We start from the raw sequence: 20,874 nt of genomic DNA on the forward strand, positions 1-20,874 counted from the left end.
GATCATTGACATAGGAATTATAGGAAAGTCAAGACATATAAATTGTTTTAAGTTATTTTTGTAGTTACCATACTGACATAAAATTCAATTATAATTTAACAGGTATACTTGTGAGTCTCCCACAAAAGTTTTCTGTTCTTATAATGCAAAATTGGGACATAGATGAAATTGTTGGAATTAATAGGTTGAGATTGTAAACATAAACCATTTAGCTGCTGTATTTCAGCTCTTAAGCAACTAAATTATTTTCTGCACCAACACTGAACTTAAGCTGTCATTACTTAATAACAGTAGTGGAAAAAAAATAAAGCAGTTCCAAATTTGCAATGAAAAATATGTTAATAGAAACACAATTCGTGTTCCTGCCCCTTCTTCCATGACCACCACCCTTCCCCATGGAAGAAGGCAGGACATGTTTTGGCTTCCTTTGGGTGATTATTTTAGAGGATTTGTGCTCGCCAATTGTGTGATCTTTTTCTCTTAACTTTTCAGTGTCCTGCTTATCCTTCACATGGGTCTCCCTATCTTCAGGACATGGTCTGACCCTGCTCCCCAAGTATTTCTTCAGCTCTGATTTCTCCCCTAGACAACATCCCTGGAGACCTAGCCCCTCACAGGGCCTCTATAAGCTAATCATGTCATTACGCACTCCCTTCTCTGTAAATTTTTCTTATATGTCCTAAAAACTGAGTCTTCCCATCACTGTACCATGGTCACCAGAGCCTGCTGCTTTGATTTGCCACTCCTTTGCCAACCTTCCCCCAGCCCTACTGATTCTTCAGTGTCAGCTCTAAGGTTTTAACTGCTTTCCCTTCTTTCTAGTCTTGCCCACTTTCAAACCTTCCTTTTCCTGCTACCTGTGTACTTTTGAAGGTATTCTTTAGCATCTTCAAATCCCTTTTATATCAAAATTTCAATAAGCCCTCTGCTAACTGCACTGATGGGAAACCTATAGAAGGAAACAATCCAGAAGAGTAAATGCCTTGCTGAACTTCACCATGCTGCCTGTGTCTGATTTCTCTTCCTAACTTGTTAGTCTGTTTCACTTAGGAACATGGCATGGTTGTTTATGAGTTGTCCGTATACAACAGAAGATGATTAAATACCATTTTCTAGTTAAATTCACCCAAGACCGCATTGAAACAAAACTCCTGCATTAAACATTGTCATTTTCTCCAGCCAGCTTCCTTCTCAGACTTTACTGCTTGGGAAGAACGCTGGAGATTTTTTAATTGTTGTTAATAACTTGCATTCTTCACAGGTGACATTCCAAGCCTGCAGCATATCTGAGGCAAGATACCTTTATGATCAGTTGGCCACTATCTGTCCAATTGTTGTAAGTAGAAAGTATATCTTATTTTAAATATAACTTTGTATAAAATAAGACCACATGTGAAGAATTTGCTGATAGCATACTATTTAAGTCCAGTTAAGACTTCATTGAGAAATGAACTAATTTAAATAGTATGTAGACGTAAAGCTAATGGATAGTCTATTGTAGACTCTTTCTGTTCCTAGTAAAACATGTGTTTGTTAAATAACTGTCAAGTTTGAGAGTGGTCATTCTCCCTCTCCCATTGTGTCCTCATATTATAGAGAGGATAATTTAAATGAATCCAGAGACTTGGGTTGTTCCTGGTGTTTTCACTTATGAAAAAGCAGGCTTAGATGCATATGGTAGAACTCACTGTGGATTACATAAACTGGTCTTTTTGGTCAGAAAATGAGTGCATGGGGCTTTTTTCAATGCAAATGATACATCGAATCTGCAGGAGCTGACTTCTGTTTGTTTTTAGATGGCTTTGAGTGCTGCATCTCCTTTTTACCGAGGCTATGTGTCAGACATTGATTGTCGCTGGGGAGTGATTTCTGCATCTGTAGATGATAGAACTCGAGAGGAGAGAGGACTGGAGGTGGGAATGATTTTTCCTTAATAGCTTTTTTAAATCAAGCAGGTAAAATGGGTTATTATAACTACTTTCAATTTTGAAATCTCTCTTACACTTTTATCTTGAGTGGATTAGGGTCACACATAGGAAGAAATATACCATCTTTGTTTTGGGGTAAATATATGGGGAAGTGATTTGGTTTGGGGAGTCAGCTTTTATCATTTGTTGAAATCTGGGTTTGTTTGGCTTAAAAAAATTAGTACTGCTGGTTTTCTGTATTTTGGAAGTCATTGCTGATGACTACTTTTTTTTTTTTTTTTTTTTTAAAGAGAGAGTGAGAGAGGGAGGGGGAGAGAGAGAGAGAATTTTTAATATTTATTTTTTAGTTATCGGCGGACACAACATCTTTGTTTGTATGTGGTGCTGAGGATCAAACCCGGGCCGCACGCATGCCAGGCGAGCGCGCTACCACTTCAGCCACATCCCCAGCCCCTGATGATTACTTTTATCAAAGGCTTCAGAGTGCTTCATATAAGATGCTCTCCTCTGTGGAAGTGTAGTTTGCTGTCAGAGATGGGATTTCCATGTACAGGGTCAGACATTTCCTAGTAAACATAGGTTAGTACCTCTTGTTTGCATGTTGAACTATAACACTGCGTCACTCCAAACAAGAGTGTGCTCCACAAACACCTATGAAGATCTTTAAAAATAGGTACTCAGGTCCCTCTTCAACTGAGTAAATGAGAATCTCCAGGACTGGGACCTGGGATGGGAACAAGGGTGTTTTCAAAGAAGTCCCCCCTCCCCCGCCCCACCCCAATGATTTTGGTGTTTTCAACCAGGCTGTTCTGCTGTGGTCTTTATATAATTATCACAAATTATTAAATATGCTATCTAAATAGAAGTAAACATTTTATATTTTGTTATGTATAAAAATATATTTTTATATAATTAGTTGATGTAAATTTTTTGTGGCATTCATTCATACTTTTTATATTTTAGCCACTGAAGAAGAATAATTATAGGATTAGTAAATCCCGATATGATTCAATAGACAGCTACTTATCTAAGTGTGGTGAGAAGTACAATGACATCGACTTGACCATAGATAAAGAAATCTACCAGCAACTGCTTCAGGAAGGTGAATATTCCTTCTGTTTTTCTAGGTTTGATTGTACGCCTTTTGTCTTCAAAGCACTTTTAAACTTCTTTTCTGACTCGTGGTCTGGTTTCTATTTTTAGTGTGAAGTCTCTAACTTTTCTTATGAGGCTGCTTGTTCCTAAAGTTTCAAGTTCCAAATACTTGTGAGATCTTCTTGACTTTTAGCAAAAGGAACTTACTTTGGAGCTCTGTATCTAGGTCCACACCAGTGCCCCAACAGGCATTGTGTAAGTAATGAATAAATCTCTGACTCTTCCCCAGTGTCCATAGGATAAAATCCTGGGCCAGGTGAGAATTCTGAACAATCCAGCCATTTCCTAAACTTCTAGACACCCCTTCTTCATACTGTGGACTTAGAACAAGTGGTGTCTCATGCTTTGCAGTTAGCCCTGTGTGCTCTGTCTTTGCAGGCATTGATCATCTCCTGGCCCAACATGTTGCCCATCTCTTTATTAGAGACCCACTGACTCTGTTTGAGGAGAAAATACATCTGGATGATGCCAATGAATCTGACCATTTTGAGGTATCACCTCTTTTTTAAATGTATTTCCCTTCAACAGGCAGTTTTCTTAGCTATGAGAAATTGGTGACAATAGAAATCTCATATGCCTTTTGTTACCTAGCATAGTGAACAACCAAGAAAAATTCATTGGTTTTAAGTATTCTTACTTTATGAAAATAAAATCAATCACAGTTATCCTGTGATCATATATTTTTGTTTGGTATTTTCTCTTTTTTGCCTAGTAATAAAAAAATTCAAACATACGCCACAAAAAGTAATCTGGTCTGTTACTACAGTGCTGCAGACATCACTGACTTTTACTAAACTCCTGCTGTTTGGTTTCCTAACAGGTCACACTCAATAAAATCTTAAATTGTCGTTTTTGTATTTGTAAATTGAAAGTATTTGACATAGACAATGAATAATTTTCTTCCCTGCTTAAATACCAAATTATTATAATGTTCCCCTGACTGCAGAAAGTTGATTTTATCCTCTACTTTTTTTATTTTAGAATATTCAGTCCACAAATTGGCAGACAATGAGATTTAAGCCCCCTCCTCCAAACTCAGACATTGGATGGAGAGTAGAATTCCGACCCATGGAGGTGAGACACATGCATCGGCAGGAACTGACCCTAAGCTCTCTTCTGACTGCTTTTCACCCTTCTGGTACTCTTGCCATAGGCTCTTAAGTTTCTTATAAGGCAATAGAAATTGAGAATGTGTCTGTTAAAAGTCAGTCCAAATGCTAAGGAAGGTTGATTTCTGAGCATAGATTTGGGCAAGGAGTTTCTAGCCCTAGATGGGGAGGGATGGGTGGCTTGGGAATGAATATTGTAGTCTGAAGAGGTACTAGGGAGAAGGAAGACCAGGGCTGGGTTGTTGGTCTCTTAACATCTCTGGGCTTCTGCTTGTCTAGGTGCAGTTAACAGACTTTGAGAACTCTGCCTATGTGGTGTTTGTGGTCCTGCTCACCAGGGTGATCCTATCATACAAATTGGATTTTCTGATTCCACTGTCAAAGGTAAGGATGCTGTTTATTATAGTCCTGGATGTAGATATCTGCACTTGTATTTACTCATTTATTTATACCATGTATTTCCAGCCTTACTTTTCAGGATAAAATGCCCTTTTCATTTCCTTTTAAACCTAAGCCTTATTTCTTTTCTTTATCTTTTTTTTTTCTTATATACACGACAATAGTGGAATGCATTACATTCATAATTATCCATTCACAGCACAATTTTTCGTAACTCTGTATATAAAGTATGTTCACGCCAAATTATGCCATTATACATGAGCTCTTTTTTTTTTTTTTTTTTGCATTACAATTCTGAAGCCTTATTTCTAGAGGTTTCCATTCATGACAGTGACTGGAGGCAGCTCTAGAAATTGGTTTTATCTACCCAAAAACCCCATTTGTATGACAATGTTAAAATTAGGATAGGAAGGGAAAGAGTAGCTGTTAGAATGCAGGAAAGGTTTTCCTCAATTGAATCAAACTTGTCTGGAGTATGTAGATGGCATTGGACTATCAGAAAAATAAACTGGAGTTAATCAGCCCCAACACAGCAGTGACCAAAGAAAGCTTCTTGGAGGAAGTTTCCTAGCAGAGCCTTGGAAGCTGTGAGGCAGGAAAGCCATGTGTCCGGGGGCAGCCGCTTAGGAAGTTGAGGTCTTGTGTTTCTGGGCCCATGCCTCTTCCATGAGAAGAGCAGAGAAACAGCAACGATGCCTGTCACCACAGACATGGAGGAAAGCATGAAGCTATTCAGCTCCAGCCTTTGCCCCAGGAAAACCTTGCTCTCTGATCCTCCCATAAGGGGCTTGCCAGCTTACACCTGTCCCCTCTCACATACACTCTGGCTGTCAGCCTGTCTGTGCCTGTGCATCATACCCAGGCAAGAGGTACCCTCTAGAGTTCTGTGTGCCCATGTTGCCCTTATTGGTGTATGTGTTGGGGAAGTCAAGAGTCCTCCAAGGGAGAGTCCATGTCAGCTACTAGCCTAAGCTGTTTATTAATATGAGTAGATGTCTGAAAGCCAACAGAAAGTTGAGAACCATCAGCATCCTAATGAGAAGGTCCAGCCAGGCCTGCAGTGATACTGTCCTCAATGAAACAGTTAATTTAAGAAACTGGAAAGAGTTCATAAGGAAATTCTGATTATTGTATTCAGAAAATTCTCTGGAAAGGGTTGATTTCTGAACATAGATGAAATCCATAAAATAAATAAGATCTATGGACCAAAGAATATTTGAACCATAAAAGTTCCACACAAACACTTTTAAAACTCAGTGTGCTCTCCAGTAAAGCAGGTGGGTTGCTAGGGACAGTTAATGACTTCAGAGACCAAATTCTTGAAATTGTGGAATAACTGAATCATGGAGAATTGCACTAGAAAGTATCAGTGTTTTGTCTAATCATTTAGAAGAAGAGAATGGTTTATATAGAAGAGATGTGAGATAACAGTAATCAAGGAAATAATGGACAGAGCTTTCCCTTAATATAGGAGTCCATAAGAATGAGATAAAAGATTTGGGGGTGGGGGGTGGTACTTGAGATTAAACCCAGGAGCATTCTACCTCTGAGGTATATCCATAGCCCTAGCCCCTTTTTATCTTATTTCGGATGGGGTCTTGCTAAATTTCCATGCCGGCCTCAAACTTGAGATCCTCCTTCCTCGGTCTCTTAAGTAGCTTGGATTATAGACATGAACCACTGCATCAGTGGGACAGAGATATTTAAAGAAGAACCCAAATACGGGAATTTCTAGATCTCAAGGAGAATATCATCTGTCCAGACAGAAGAGAAAATTAGGATACCTGCCAAGGAGGAAAAATAACAGACATGACTTCTCCTTTTAGCATTAAATGCTAGAAGAGATGGAAAGAAGTCCAGAATCCTGAGCAGTAAAGAATTATGACTATAGAATTCTCTCCCGCCCAAATTTTCTTTGTATTCCAGGGGATTCTAGCAAAACTTCATAGGTTAATTTAAGACTAAAAGCATACCAGAAGTCTTATTGAGTCTTAGTCTGTTAGGGCTGCTACAACCATAAAAGATAGAAATTTATTTTTCACTGTTCTCAGGGCCAGGAAGTTTAAGATCACCAGGCAATTCAGTGTCTGGTGAGAGTTCCTCTGCTTCTTAGCTTGCACCTTGTCACTGTGTCCTCACTGATGGACAGGACTAGCTTGCTGAGCAATTGCAAAATATACTTTTAAACAGGAATTTATGAAAACAAATTAAAACCAGTGGTCCATATGAACTTTTGTCAAGACTAAGGAAAAAAAACAAATATCATTAGAAATGAAAACCTTAGAGGGAGCCATAGTGGAATTTGAGACACATGTGAACATGCTCCTAGAAGTGTCTAGTTTATTCAAAAGGTGCTGTGTGACTTAAAAATAACAAGACAGTAACAGGTCCCCTCTCCCATAGTTAACATGGGAGAATGCAAAGAATCAATACAGATTGTACCAACCATCCTGCTTCACCCTGGCCCTCTAACTTGTGTCTATTTTTATATTAAGGTTTCATATAAGATAGCATTATAAAAAATAAGAAAAACACTAAGAAGCTTTAAAAAGTCTGCTTGAAGGGTCTTAAAAAGTCACTGGAGAAATTTAGAATTCACAAATAAATAGGATATTTTCAGCCTCATGAATGAGTCTATGTGGTCAGAGCCACCAGGTTGGCAAATAGCCCAGTGACCCTCTGCCCTTGGAGGGCCATAAACTTATCCCAAGTCTGACAGCCTGTTGACCCTTTCACTCTCCTCACTCAAGTGAAGCAACAAAACCCCAGGGCAGAGAATGGAGAGCACTGCATTGGAGGTCAGGGGAACTGGACTGTAGCCCTGTTCTGCCTTCATTGCACTGGACCTTAGGAGAGCTGCTGTGTAAAGGGAACCAACCACCTGCCCTTTCAGCACTGTAGATTTATGGCATGATCATTCACAAAGATGTTTTAAAATTTAGGTTTCCTGTGTGACTATGTTATCTCCCCTTGTATTAAAAAGCACAAACCTGTTGCATGGTGGTGAGTGACATGCCCCATATAGGTGAGAGATGTGTTCTCAACCAGGAAGGGCTAGAGAGTAGAGTTCTCATGGGGAGGAGCAAGGTTCTACAACCTCTAGGTTTGGTCAAGAGTGTCTTGACTTAGTCATGATTCTTTTCTCCCTTAGGTTGATGAAAACATGAAAGTAGCACAGAAACGAGATGCTGTCCTGCAGGGAATGTTTTATTTCAGGAAAGATATTTGCAAAGGTATTACATTTTCTCAGATTTCTGAGGTCAGTTAATGCTGTTTCAAGCCACTAAAGCTCCTCTGCCCTGTCCTCCACAGGTGGTAATGCTGTGGTGGACGGGTGTGGCAAAGCCCAGAGCAGCTCAGAGCCGGCTGCAGAGGAGTACACCCTCATGAGCATAGACACCATCATCAATGGGAAGGTAAGGTTCCCTCAGTGCCCCTTGCTATGTTACCAGCTGGCTGGGCATTCATAATGTGTCCTGCTTCTTATAGGAAGGTGTGTTTCCTGGACTCATACCAATTCTGAACTCTTATCTTGAAAACATGGAAGTGGATGTGGATACCAGATGTAGTATTCTGAACTACTTAAAGCTAATTAAGAAGAGAGCGTCTGGTATAGTAACTTCCTTTTCTTTTTCTTAATCTCATAATGTAGACAGAACAGACTCTTACATTATTAGATTCCTGAAAGTACCCTTTAAAGTAGACTACATCTTATCCATGCACACTTTTTCATATTTTAACAACTCTGCAATTGGATATGCCTTATAATCTCTGGCAATTAATAGTTTAAATGAGCAGAGTTGGTTGTTTTTTGGTTTTGGGGCATTTTCCCCCCCTTACTGCTTGTAAAATAGCAGAGTATCTAAAGATACATTATCTGGACTGCCTGTTTGTCATTTATGTCCAACTGTATATGTTGTGTATTGTCCCGGGCTCTTCTATAGGACTAAGTAACTTTGTAGGTTAAATGAGCTGCACAGCTAAGATGTTCTTCAGCCTTCTTCTGTACAAAAAGCATCCTTAGGATGGTCTTTCCTGGTTAGCTTCAAGGAGACCACATTTGCAATGTCTGATACTGGAGAGCCTCCAGCTGTTCATGAAAGTAACAGTAGTACTTATAATGGCATGTGTGTTTTACTTCGGTGGTCACAAGAAAGGATCATCTGTAGAATCCGGTATCAGCCCTCCCCAAAATGGTGTATCTGTCAGTTTCCCTCTTCATTCACTGTGCTTACTAGTCTTTTATTCTCTCCACCTCTTTGATCAAAGTTTACTCTAGGGACCCTTGAGTCCTCTGAGGCATCTCATGACAGCGGCATATGTAGTCTTAACCCTCTGGCAAGTGGGAGGACACATGGTCTTGTGCTGGCTCCTGTCCCTTAAGAGCTGGCAGTGTCGGCATGTGGGTAACATCTAACAGGTACCATAGAAACTTGATGTAGATGTTCTCATTGCCCGTCTGCACCCTAAAATTCTTCCCCTGGAGGAATTCTTTAAACACTATGACAGACATGTTCTTCCCAGCCCCTGCCAGGTGGCTATACTGACAGGTCCCATTTTTACAGAATCATGTTTATGCTGGCCACTAAATATCAACATATTTTTAAAAATATGTGTTTTATGTTGTCCTAAATTTTTTTCCAGGTGAACTGATGACGGTTGCCAGATGGATGAGAGAGTTTATAGCACACCATCCTGACTACAAGCAAGATAGCGTAATAACTGATGAAATGAACTATAGCCTTATTTTGAAGTGTAACCAAATTGCAAATGAATTATGTGAATGCCCAGAGTTACTAGGACCAGCATTTAGGAAAGTAAAATACAGTGGAAGTAAAACTGACTCTTCCAACTAAACTTCCTGCAGAAAGAGAAATGCATTACTGTTTGATTGAAGGACTGACTGCAGGGACACTGACTCTCAGCCTGTGTGTATGGTATGAAGACCAAATGATAAAACTGCAGTGTTGCCTGGGCCAGAAATTGATTTAGAGACTTCCTTCAGTAGGTAAATATAGAGTTTATACAGTGTACATGTACATAGTAAAGTATTTTTATGATTAACAATGTATTTTAATAACATTGTATCTAAAGTCATTGTGAATTGGCTTGTACATTTTTGAATTCTTACTCTGGAGCAAATACTGTCTAAGCAGTTTTCTAAATGTAATGTGCTGATAATTGTACAATACCTAGCATTCCAGAGTTTAAAATGTTTACTGTAAATGTTCCTTTAAAGACTACCTGGGACCTGATTCACCAAGATCCATAACTTTACTTTACAAACACTTTTCTTTTTTTAAAGTCTTCTTTGTATGTGCATAAAATTGCTGGAATCCATTGAGGCACCCAGTGATGATCTTGGATTCCTGGCACCTCATTTATGATGCAGCTGACCACCTTACCCCAGGCTTTCCCCACTGATAGTACCCATTGAACTCTGGAGGCTATTTAAAGAAACTTTCCTCCTTTGTTGTTTTAAATTTGCTGACTCAGGCATTAAGTTGAGAGAGAATGCTGTTGGAGGAAGGGAGACTGTTGCCCAGAGTTCCTATGTAGATTTGGGGTGGTGTTTTTTGTTTGTTTGTTTTTGAACTAAAAAGGGGAGGGACTCATTTGTCATCCTGTACACAGGCAGTCTGTCAAAAGCAGCATCAGCTCTTCTGTTTGTTGGCCTGATGTTCTGATAGCTGCTCTTTGCTTAAATTTCAAATCAATTGCAGTTAGTGAAGTTTGGTTTTGTTATTCTTTCTCTGGTTTTCAGTAAGCATAGTGATGAATTTTCTTCTAAAAGCTGATTGCTCCAGAATTTACCTGGGGTTAGGGTAAATACATATTGCTTATCTTTATAAAACTCATAAATAAATCATGAAATGCACTAAGTTTTGTGAATCAGGACCCTAAATGTTTAATTGTAAATAATTTAAGTTTCTGATAATTTTTGTTATAGCTTTTTGTTGAAGTTTTGTTGGCATTTTTCCCCCAGTTTGTTAAAAGTCTGAACTGCTTCAGAAATAACTGTTAAATTATAGATTATGCAAAACCTTACAGGCACAGATATTTTAAAGTGTAAAGCTAATTTTAAGAGATTGCAATAAAGCTGCTTCAGCTAAAACTGTTTAAATACTAGGGTCTGTTATATATTTCATACATGTATTTTAGAGGATGAAAGAATGTTTTTCCTTTGCTATTCGCTTGTATAAATCAAGTTGTAAAAAGGCTGATAAACTAAAATGTTTGTGGTATAAGGAAATAAAAGAATGGAATTAGCATTCAGAAGAACTCTTGAATGTATGTGAGTTATACAACTATAGATAGCAGTAGAGATTTTTGTTTTCTTTAATTAGCCCAGATTCCATGAAATTGTTTTTTCATCGTAGCAATCTTCAGATGATTTAGAAGGAAACATAGTAATAAAGACAAGCAGATGCCCACCGCTGCTGAGAGGAAAACGCCTTGAAGTGTGGCTGATACACTGAAGTGTATTTTTCTTTCACCGCTGCACTGGGTCCATGGTGACATGGGGAACATTGAGTGCCCAGGATGTAGTATGCACTTGCTAATTGAAACTGGAGACAGACTGAGAATCAGCAAGTGCTACAGAGAGCTGTTCTCAGCCCATGTCGTTGAATCAATATCTCCAGCCATCCTGCCACCATTCACACACACAGTTCATGGAATAATGTGCTTCCCCTAAGCAGTACACTTCCCAGAGCTCTGAACTTCTTTATCTGAAGGATCCTAGGGCAGTGCTTATCAAATTAATCTGCCTAAGAAGCTCTTGGGAGTCTTACTCTGCTCAATGAGTCTAGGGAGGGGCCTGTGTTTCTCATCTCTGCATTTCTAACAAGCTTCCGGTAATACTGACAGCTGCTGGTCTGTCTGTGGGCCTCAAGAATAACAAGGATTTGGTACTTTTTGTACCAAAGTTCATAGACAGATGTATTTAAAATCTCCTATAATTGCCTTTAATTCTAATGGGATATGTCTAGATTTTTCTCTTTCTTGCTAAATTTTAAACCACAGAATACTGCTCTTTGCCCAAGAGAAAGTCAACCAAGCCCTCCAACTTTTATGAACTTTGCCATATGAACATAGCTGAGGACTCAGAATTATGAATGTTGAAATAAAAGCTATTTTCCCCTTGGTAGAATACCCATTGTTGAGCCCAGTCTCTCAGACCCTCACTTTGAACACACTGTTACATAAGACTGCTTCTAACAACCCAAAATCCCGCTTCCTGCTGCTCATTCTCCTACATTATTAAGAGGTTCCTCCTGGTCCTTGATACTTTTGTCATCCAGCCCCATCTCTGAGACTGCTTGTAAGCCCTTCTGTTCATAAACAGAGCTGATATAAAAACCGAGAGATGAAGAAGTCTGGAACATGGTGCAGGTTAGGCCATGTCTCTGAGGATTTGGGAGCTTTCTCTAGGACCTGAAACCTTGCAAACAGAAAAGGTAGAATTAGCTTTCAAGCTTCTTGTGGCAATGACATGAGGGAAGGAAGCAGGAGGGAAGTGGGTCTACGATGTTAGAGCCTTTCATGGTACTGTTAGATGAGAGACCCTTAGTTGCCTGTTTTCAGAGATCCTGATGAGTTTTTCCATTGAGGTTAAGACTCTGACACTCCATGAAGATGAGCCATGAGTTCTACCAATTGCTCTCTCTAAATTGCTTTTATGTAAATATTTAATTTTCCCTATAAACACTTGGGAATGTATGCCAAGTAATACTTGGAAAAGTGCAAGTGGGAAGAATACCTCAGACTGCTCGAACAGAATTCTGTGGACTGAGTGACTTAAACAACAGACATATTTCCCATGGTTTTGGAGGCTGGAAGTCCAAGATCAATAATGACCAAATTTGTTCCTGGTAAGGACTCTTCCTGAATTGCAGATTGCTGCCTTTGTACAGTATATCCTGGTCATCTCTGTGTCTCTGACAAGAGAACTAATCCCGTTCTTGAGGCTCCACCCTCATGAACTAATCACCTCCCAAAGGCCCTCCCCCATTCCAAATGCCTTCACATTGAAGTTAGGCTTTGTTGTCTTTTGAACATGTTAATGCAGGAATATTCCAAGGTACATTGGTTAGATTATGGGAGTAGTAACCTAATTAGTCCATTCTAGTTTGTTTGGGCTGACTGGGTGGCAACTGAGGACAGGCGAGGCGTGGCTGCAGGAGGTGCATAACTGGGGACATGCTCTGGAAAGATGCATATTCCCTGTGGTTTGTTCTTTCCCCTTTTTTCTTCTGCTTCATGGTCCTGCCATGAGCTGAGCAGCTTCCCTCTGTCGGGGGCCTTCCCCCATAATGTGCTGCCTCACTCTGGGCCCAGAGCAATGGAGTCAGACATCTATGGACTGAGATCTCCAAAACTATAAACCCCAATAAGCTTTTCCTCAGGTCTTTTTGGTCACAGCAATGCAAAAGCTGACTATAGCAGGCTTCAACCTAGGAACTTTAGGGATACACAAACCAAACGAATTGGTAAGAAGTGAGCTAAAATTGAGACTTTGGTGGGTGACCTTTGGCTGGAAAAGATAAACTCCTTGGATTGTTGCTTTCTCAGTAAGCAGAGGCTAAAATAGACTGGATAATCCCAGGCCCTCTTTTAACACTTTTAACACTAAACAGTCTGTGAAATGAAACAAAGCTAACTACGCAAGATAGATTGAAAAAGAACAATGAAGGACAGAACAGTGATACAAAAGGAACTGCCAGGCAGGGATGAACCACAAATGTGTTGAGTGAAAGAAGCCAGAGGCAGAGGAATGTGTGCTGTGTGCTGCATTAACAAGTTCATGGAGAGAGAATGCCAAGTGATGTTGAAGTCCTACTAGTGATCACCTCTGAACAACAGTGAGCAAGTACTGACTGGAGGCCGAAACTGAGCTGCTAGACATGTTTTATGTCTTAATCTCAGTGATGAGTCATGGTAGGCTTCAAAATCACTGAGCTGTACACTTAAGATGGGGCATTTGACACATTTTTATAAGTTTGCTACACCTCAAACAAAAAAAGTGAATAAAAAGAAAGGACTTGAAAGCCAGGCTCAGTGGCTCATGCCTGTAATCCCAGTGACTCGGCTCCCGGAGGCTGACACAGGAGGACTGCAAGTTCAAAGCCAGCCTCAGCAAAAGCAAGTGCTAAGCAACTCACTGAGACTGTCTCTAAATAAAATACAAAATAGGGCTGGGGATGTGGCCCAGTAGTCAAGTACCCCTGAGTTCAATCCCCAGTTACCCCAACCCTCTCAAAAGGAGAAAAGCAAAAAAAGAAAATGAGAGAAAACTTGTTCTCTGCCTGTGGGTTGTGTGTTGAATAATTGCATTTTTTTTACACTCCTTGAATATATTATGCATTTATTATAGTATCTTTGGTGAAAGCAGTTGAAGAGCTAGCATCTCCATCAAAATTGTCGGGTTCTGAAGTTCACAGGAAGCTTTTCAGGACTGGGTTCAGATAGGAAAAAAGTATCTCTGGCAAGTAAGTAAGAATAGAGAACCAAAATGTAGTTCAAATCCTAATATTTTCATGTAGTAGCTGTGTGAGTTCACACGATTTACAGAACTAACCTTTGTCTCCATTTCATCTGTAAATGATCTGAGAATACCGTGCAGAGTTGCAGTGAGGAGGGAATGAGTGACCACGTCAAAGTCAAGTACATAGACTATCTTCAGGCAAGCTTATTTTTACCTTAAGAGTCAGAGGACACTGGTGTTAATGATGACACAACCTGCATCAACTTTCTATCAACATAACTTTTTTTTTTAATATTTACCTTTTAGTTGTAGTTGGACACAATACCTTTATTTTATTTATTTATTTTTATGTGGTGCCAAGGAACGAACCCAGGTAGGTCCTCACACATATTAGGTGAGCACTCTGCCTCTGAGCTATAACATCAGTCCCCCAACATAACATTGCCTTTAACAGTTTTCTTTAAAATAATTTACCCTTCCAACCATGCAAGAGAGATAGTCAGAGAAAATCAATTATGCTATAATTTGAGAACTTAAGATATCTGGAGGCAAACATAAAACTTCAGAAGCTTCTAATGTGTGTGTGTGTGTTTGGTTTTTTTTTTTTTTTTTTAGTCACATGACCTCTCAAACCTGGTCCTGATGAGTTTCCTAAAAAAATAAAATTGACTTAGTCCAAAATGTGTTTTGAATACTATTAACCTTCTGATGAAGTAGAGATTAGAGATACCTGGCAAATTCAGGACACTTGGATACAAATGACAGAAAACTCCCATACCAACCCATTTTAAATAAAAAAAGAAATCTATCTGCTTGCATAACCAAAATGTCCAAAAGGTGGCACTAGCTGCAAGTATAAGTTATTGTAGCCCAAATGCCAAGTCCTTGACTCTCCATCTTTGGCCTGTGCTTTCTATTTAAAATGTTTTTATTCTGAGACAGTCTTCATCCATGGAGCATTCTTCCTGATCCTGTGTCCTCCAACCCCTCAACAGCTCCAGCAGCTCCAGTTGTTCATCACAGTAGCTGGGCAACCCCACTGGATAAAAGAGGGTCATTGGCCCTAAGTGCATAGGAAAGTCAGTCAGTGAATCTGCAAAAAAACATGTGTTAGAGTCAGGAGACTGAATTATAGTTCTGACTATGACTAGACTTTCTGTAACACTCAGCAAGTCATTTTCTCCCTCTGGACTTCAATCATCTCATTTGCAAAATGGATAAAGTCTCTGCTACCTTGGTTCTGTGCCACAGCTAATATTTCTAAAGTTTCCACACTAAATGCTTTTCCTCTGGAAGTGAGATATTAGTGCCCTCTAGTGTTCTGGTCAGTTGGTACCTTGTTATTTATTTTGGTTTGGTACCTTGTTATTTATTTAGGATTTGTTGTACAAATATCCCCTAATTCGGAGACATATTCCAAGAAAAATTTGCTGTAAAATAAATTCCATACTAAAATGTTTTATTTCTATTCTCATTTTTGCATATAAAGGGGCTTTTCTCTAACATAAGCTGTTAAAGCTATCGGTTTCATTTTCTTTACTGTCCTAGCTGCATCCTCACCATTTTGTTACTGTTATTCAGTCATAAGTATTTCCTAATAGTCCCTGTGGTTTCCTGTTTGGCCAGGGGTTATTTTGTAGTGTGTGGCTTCATTTCAAAATCTTTGGGGATTTTCTAGATATCTTTTGTATTATGGATATCTAGCACAATTTTAATTCCTATCTAGCACAAATATTCTCTATGACTTCAGTGCTTTAAATTTGTGACATTTTAATAGCCCAACACGTGGCCCTTCTTGATGAATATTTTGTAAGCACTGCAAAATAACATGCATTTGGCATCTTTAGTATCTTTCTTTACTAGTGTGAATTTTTTACTGTGTTACTCAAATCTTCTGTATTCTTACTTCTTCTCCTTGCTCTTCTTTCAATTACTGAGAGTACAGTGTAAAAACCCCAAAATGTGATTATGGATCTGTTTATTTCTCCATTTAGTCTTGTCTGTTTTTGCCTCATATAATTTGAAGTTGCATGGATAGGAACCTTTACATTTAGGATCTCCCTTAACTTCCTTAATGACTCCTATAGCACAAGAATTAAAATCAAGAATCAATAAATGGGATGTATTCAAACTAAAAAGGTTTTCCTCAGTAAAAGAAACAATCTGTGAGGTGAATAGAGAGCCTACATCTTGGGAGCAAATCTTTACCCCTAGCACATCAGATAGAGCACTAATACCTAGGGTATATAAAGAATTCAAAAAGCTAAGCACACACACACATACACACACCAAAAAAAAAACACAAAATAACCTAATCAATAAATGGGCCAAGGACCTGAACAGACACTTCTCAGAAGATGATATACAATCAATCAACAATTTTTATATGAAAAAATGTTTTATCATCTCTAGCAATTAGAGAAATGCAAATCAAAACTACTCTAAGATTTCATCTCACTCCAGTCAGAATGGTAGCTATTATGCATACAAACAATAATAAGTGTTGGCGAGGATGTGGGGAAAAAGGACTACTCATACACTGCTGGTGGGACTGCAAATTGGTTCAGCCAATATGGAAAGCAGTCTGGAGATTTCTTGGAAAATTGGGAATGGAACCACCATTTTACCCAGCTATCCCTCTCCTTGGTCTATGCCCAAAGGACTTAAACCCAGCATACTACAGGGACACAGCCACATCAATGTTTAAAGCAGCACAATTCACAAAATGATTGGCATATCTTCTTCTTTTTTTTTTTTTTAATTTTAAGTGGTTGAGGATATTTATTTATTTATTTATTTATTTATTTATGGTGCTGAGAATCAAACCCAGTGCCTCACACATGCTAGGCAAGCACTCTACCACTGAGCCACAACCCCAGCCCTGGTATATCTTCTTGATAAAGTATGCTATAAGTTGTCATAAGAAAGCATCCTTTTTCTCTCTGGCAGTACTCCTGCTTTGAACTTTATTTTATCTGATATTAGTATAGCCACACTAATTTACAATTAGTGCTTATAAAATAAATATTTTCCATTCTTTTACTTGCAATCTGATTTTATAATTAAAATGTATCATAACAAACAGCTCATAGTTGGGGCCCAATTTTAAATCCTTTTTAGTTGGAGTACTTAGTCATTAACATTTACTGTAATATTTGGTATGGTTAGGTTTAAGTCCTTCCTCTTCTTTCATCTTTGTTTCTGCTATTCTCTGTTTGTTTAATTCACATTTTTCCCACCTTTTGGTATTCCATTTTAACTCCTCTTTTGACTCAGTTATATCTCTCTGGTGTTTTCTTAATGGTTCTTCTTTGTGTATTTTCCAAATTAGTATGATACATGATATACATCTTTAATGTATCACAGTTAAGCATGGGCTCATCGTATCCGTTCATATATGAAGGAAGAACCATGCCACAGTACAATCATTGACCACTTCACTTTCTTTGTGACAGTGTTGTCGTATATTTTACTACTCCAAACATTATGTTTAGCTTTGTGTCTAAAATATGTAAAGAACTTTCAAAACCCAACAGTGTAAAGCAAGCAATTCAACTATCAAACGGGCAAAGACATGAAAAGGTGCTTTATCAAAGAAGTGGGACAGAGTATGAAAAGATGTTGAACATCAGTAGCCATTAGAAAAGTACAAATTAAAACCACAATGAATATTACCACATACCTACTTGAACATCTAAAATAGAAACAGTGATAATCCCAACTGTTGGCAAGGACACAGAGAAACTATCATTCATACATTGTTTGTGGGATGTAAAATAGTATAGCCACTCTGGGAAATGATTTGGTATTTTATAAAACTAAGGATGTAATTACCATTGGATACAACAGTTGTACTCCTGGAAATATATCCCAGGGAAATAAAAACTTATGTTTATGCAAAACAAAAACCACCCTGTACATAAATTCTCAGAGCAGTTTTATTTGTAGTAGCTAAACACAAGAAACAACCCAAAAGCCCTTCAAGCAGTGAATGGTAAACAGTGCTACTTCTGCATCATCCACAACTGCTCAGCAATAAAAAGAAACAGACTAGTGATACAAGCAACAATCTGGATGAAAGTCTAGCGAATTATGCTGAGTGTGGAAAATCCAATATCAATTCTAGAGTTCAGGGACAAGAGGTGGGTGGAAGGAGGAGGTTACTGTGGTTAAGACCTGTCAGTGTAGGGGATCCTAGAGGATGATGGAACTGTTTAGTGTCTTGATTGTGATAGTAGAGACATGAACCTGTAGATGTGACAAAATTGATAGAACTAAGCACACAAACTCACTTGAGTAAGGGTAAAACTAGGGAAATCTGAACAGGATTGGTGGATTGGGGTTGTGATACTGTATTATAGTTCTGAAAACTGTTTCCTGAAAGAAAACTGGATAAATGGTACATGGGATTTTCACTGTATTACTTCTTATAACTTCATATGAATCTCTAATTGCCTCAAAATTAAAGTTTATGTTTTAAAAAAATGTAATTGTACAGATGCCAGAAGGAATAAAGAGGTGACAATTTTCCCACCATTAAAGAGCTTACTATCATGGAGAGAGAAGTCTGGCTTTAGAGACAGCAAAGCCCACTGATCACATCCAGGAAACAGTTTAACAGTTAACAGATGAACTGTATTGTTATATAATCACACTAATTAACATGCATAACACAATTCTAAATCTGTACACATAACATCTCATTTGATCTTTACTATAACCTTCTGCAGGTTATTAACCTTCTGCACATTATTATCATTGCCATTTTTCCAGTGAAGAAACAAGCACAATCAAGATGATCAAGTTAAATAAATCACTTGTCTTTTTTCCCCTCTTCTGGTGCTGGGGATTGAACCCAGAACCTTGATCATGCTAGGCAAGCGCTCTACCACTGAGCCACATCCCCAGGTTTTTTGTTTGTTTGTTTGTTTTTAAATCTAGGGTAATCCTGATTTGGCCAATCTTGAGTGATATTTCAGTACTGTATAAAAAACACTGGATTATTTATCAAAAGTTTTATGTTCTAGCCCCACTCTACTACTAATTTCCATTTTCACGTGAGAAGTGATTCAATCACTTGGTTGATCCAGTTGAAAAGAGAATGGACTACATTTCTAGAATCCATACCACTTTATACTTTTATGATTCCTTTTCTCTAAAATGATCAGTGAAAAAAAGAATGTTTTTCATCTCCATCTTGGAAGAGCTATCTCTGGTGACATCATACTTTTCCTGAACCATTCAGGTGTTCATTGAGCATCCACTCCAGTAGTGGACTTGATGCTCCATTTCATTAGGTTACTGGTGCCTTCTTCCCCTACCCCCAGACCCTCACCAAAAAACTCCTCTAAGGTCTTCAGGCAAGGCCAATTTCAGGTAACAACCATTACAGTCATTTATTGAATGTTTTCCAAGTGCTAATGAGTGACACAGACTCTTCATTAATCAATACAAAACCCCATGACATGGGTTCTGTCAGAGGTTCTTTATACTTGTGGCTTAGCAGACTTAAACACTGAGTCAAAGATAATCACTAGTAGTCATAGGTGGAGGCAGATCTCAAAAGCTTTACTCAGAAACCTGGCAATGTTGTCTATCCATTTAAGCCTTCTAGAAGGTCACATTTTAGGAGGTGGATTTTCCATTATAAATTTTTATAAATTTATAAAAATAATAATTTAATCTAAAGTAAAATAGTATGAAGTTAACTTGTTCACTTCCTTTTCTGAAAATTGACGTAACAAGCCATTTAGCTAAAAGCACCTTGGAATTCCAGCAGCCTCCTCACGGTGGCGATGTAAGACTTATCCATGTCCTTGCAGTCCTCAGAGCCAACCAGCTAACCTGCAAGCTGCAAGCTTCTCAAGGAATCAGCTTTCAGTCAGCTCTGGAGTTAGGTAAAATGAAAAATGAGGGAACTCTGAAGGGAGAACAAGAGTTGGGCATTTAGTTCACTGACCCCAGGAACAAAAGAAATTCAACAAACTTGCAAAACAGAGGAAACAACTTCCTACAGGGGAAAACAAAGCACCTACTTGTTGCTGCCCACCCATCTACTAACTGTCCTTGGTAGTCGTCCAGCGCAAACACAATAGCCCTATCCACTAGTGTTTTTGCCATTTCCTCTGTCCCCTTGAAACCAGACATTTGAGAATAAACAGTTCATTTCTCTTTTCTTGACTTGCTCCAATGGGGGTAAAGAAAGGGACAACTGGCATATAGAAATATCACATATTTTCCTTGAACACTTATGGCCTTATGAACCCCTGCCTAGGAATAGCATGAAAAACAGACGATTCAACCATGTTCTCAAGTGCTTGGTGGAAACTAATAAAAACACCAGGCAATAAGCACTTCTTGAGCTACATCCAAGTACCTTTGGTCCAAGTACAATAGACACCCAGCACCGGATTGGTTTGTTTGTTTGTTTATTCATACAGAGAACTGTCCAATCCATCCACAGAATTAGCCTACAGGGGTCTGATTGTAACCTCTTGATTCTTGGTGGCAGCTGATTGGACTAAAAGTGAACACCTCATATGGAAGGAGGTAATCCATTGGCCAGCTAGAAGCCAGTGAGGTTCTCTCCCTCCAGGACTCCAACTAAGAGACAGAGTGCATGCAGGCCTCTGTGTTCAGGCGAGGGTAGAGCACTAGAGAGAAAGCCTGCAGACTCCTTCTGCTGGGACTTGATGGTTCACCTTTTCTCATACGGTGGGGGGGACCAGTATCCCTCCCCCCAAAATCACATTTTTGTTTAAGCTTATTTTGTGCCCATTCTGTTACATGCATCTCG

The 20,874-nt window shown here is 38.9% G+C and overlaps 1 protein-coding gene across 1 annotated transcript in view; it reads left to right on the plus strand.

The window, feature by feature from the left end:
• The window catches only part of Gclc (glutamate-cysteine ligase catalytic subunit), a 41,917-nt gene extending 31,057 nt beyond the window's left edge, over positions 1-10,860 (plus strand). The window contains exons 7-16 of the mRNA XM_076858586.2: positions 1,262-1,336; positions 1,797-1,913; positions 2,892-3,030; positions 3,462-3,574; positions 4,065-4,157; positions 4,472-4,576; positions 7,743-7,824; positions 7,904-8,007; positions 8,081-8,201; positions 9,236-10,860. Coding sequence (XP_076714701.2) covers positions 1,262-1,336; positions 1,797-1,913; positions 2,892-3,030; positions 3,462-3,574; positions 4,065-4,157; positions 4,472-4,576; positions 7,743-7,824; positions 7,904-8,007; positions 8,081-8,201; positions 9,236-9,447 — 1,161 coding nt within the window. The 3' untranslated portion in view covers positions 9,448-10,860. The remainder of the gene's footprint in view (positions 1-1,261; positions 1,337-1,796; positions 1,914-2,891; positions 3,031-3,461; positions 3,575-4,064; positions 4,158-4,471; positions 4,577-7,742; positions 7,825-7,903; positions 8,008-8,080; positions 8,202-9,235) is intronic.
• The last annotated feature ends 10,014 nt before the right edge of the window (positions 10,861-20,874 follow it).

This window comes from Callospermophilus lateralis, chromosome 6 (genome assembly GCF_048772815.1).
Source record: "Callospermophilus lateralis isolate mCalLat2 chromosome 6, mCalLat2.hap1, whole genome shotgun sequence".
In the NCBI taxonomy this organism is placed as follows: Eukaryota; Metazoa; Chordata; class Mammalia; order Rodentia; family Sciuridae; genus Callospermophilus; species Callospermophilus lateralis.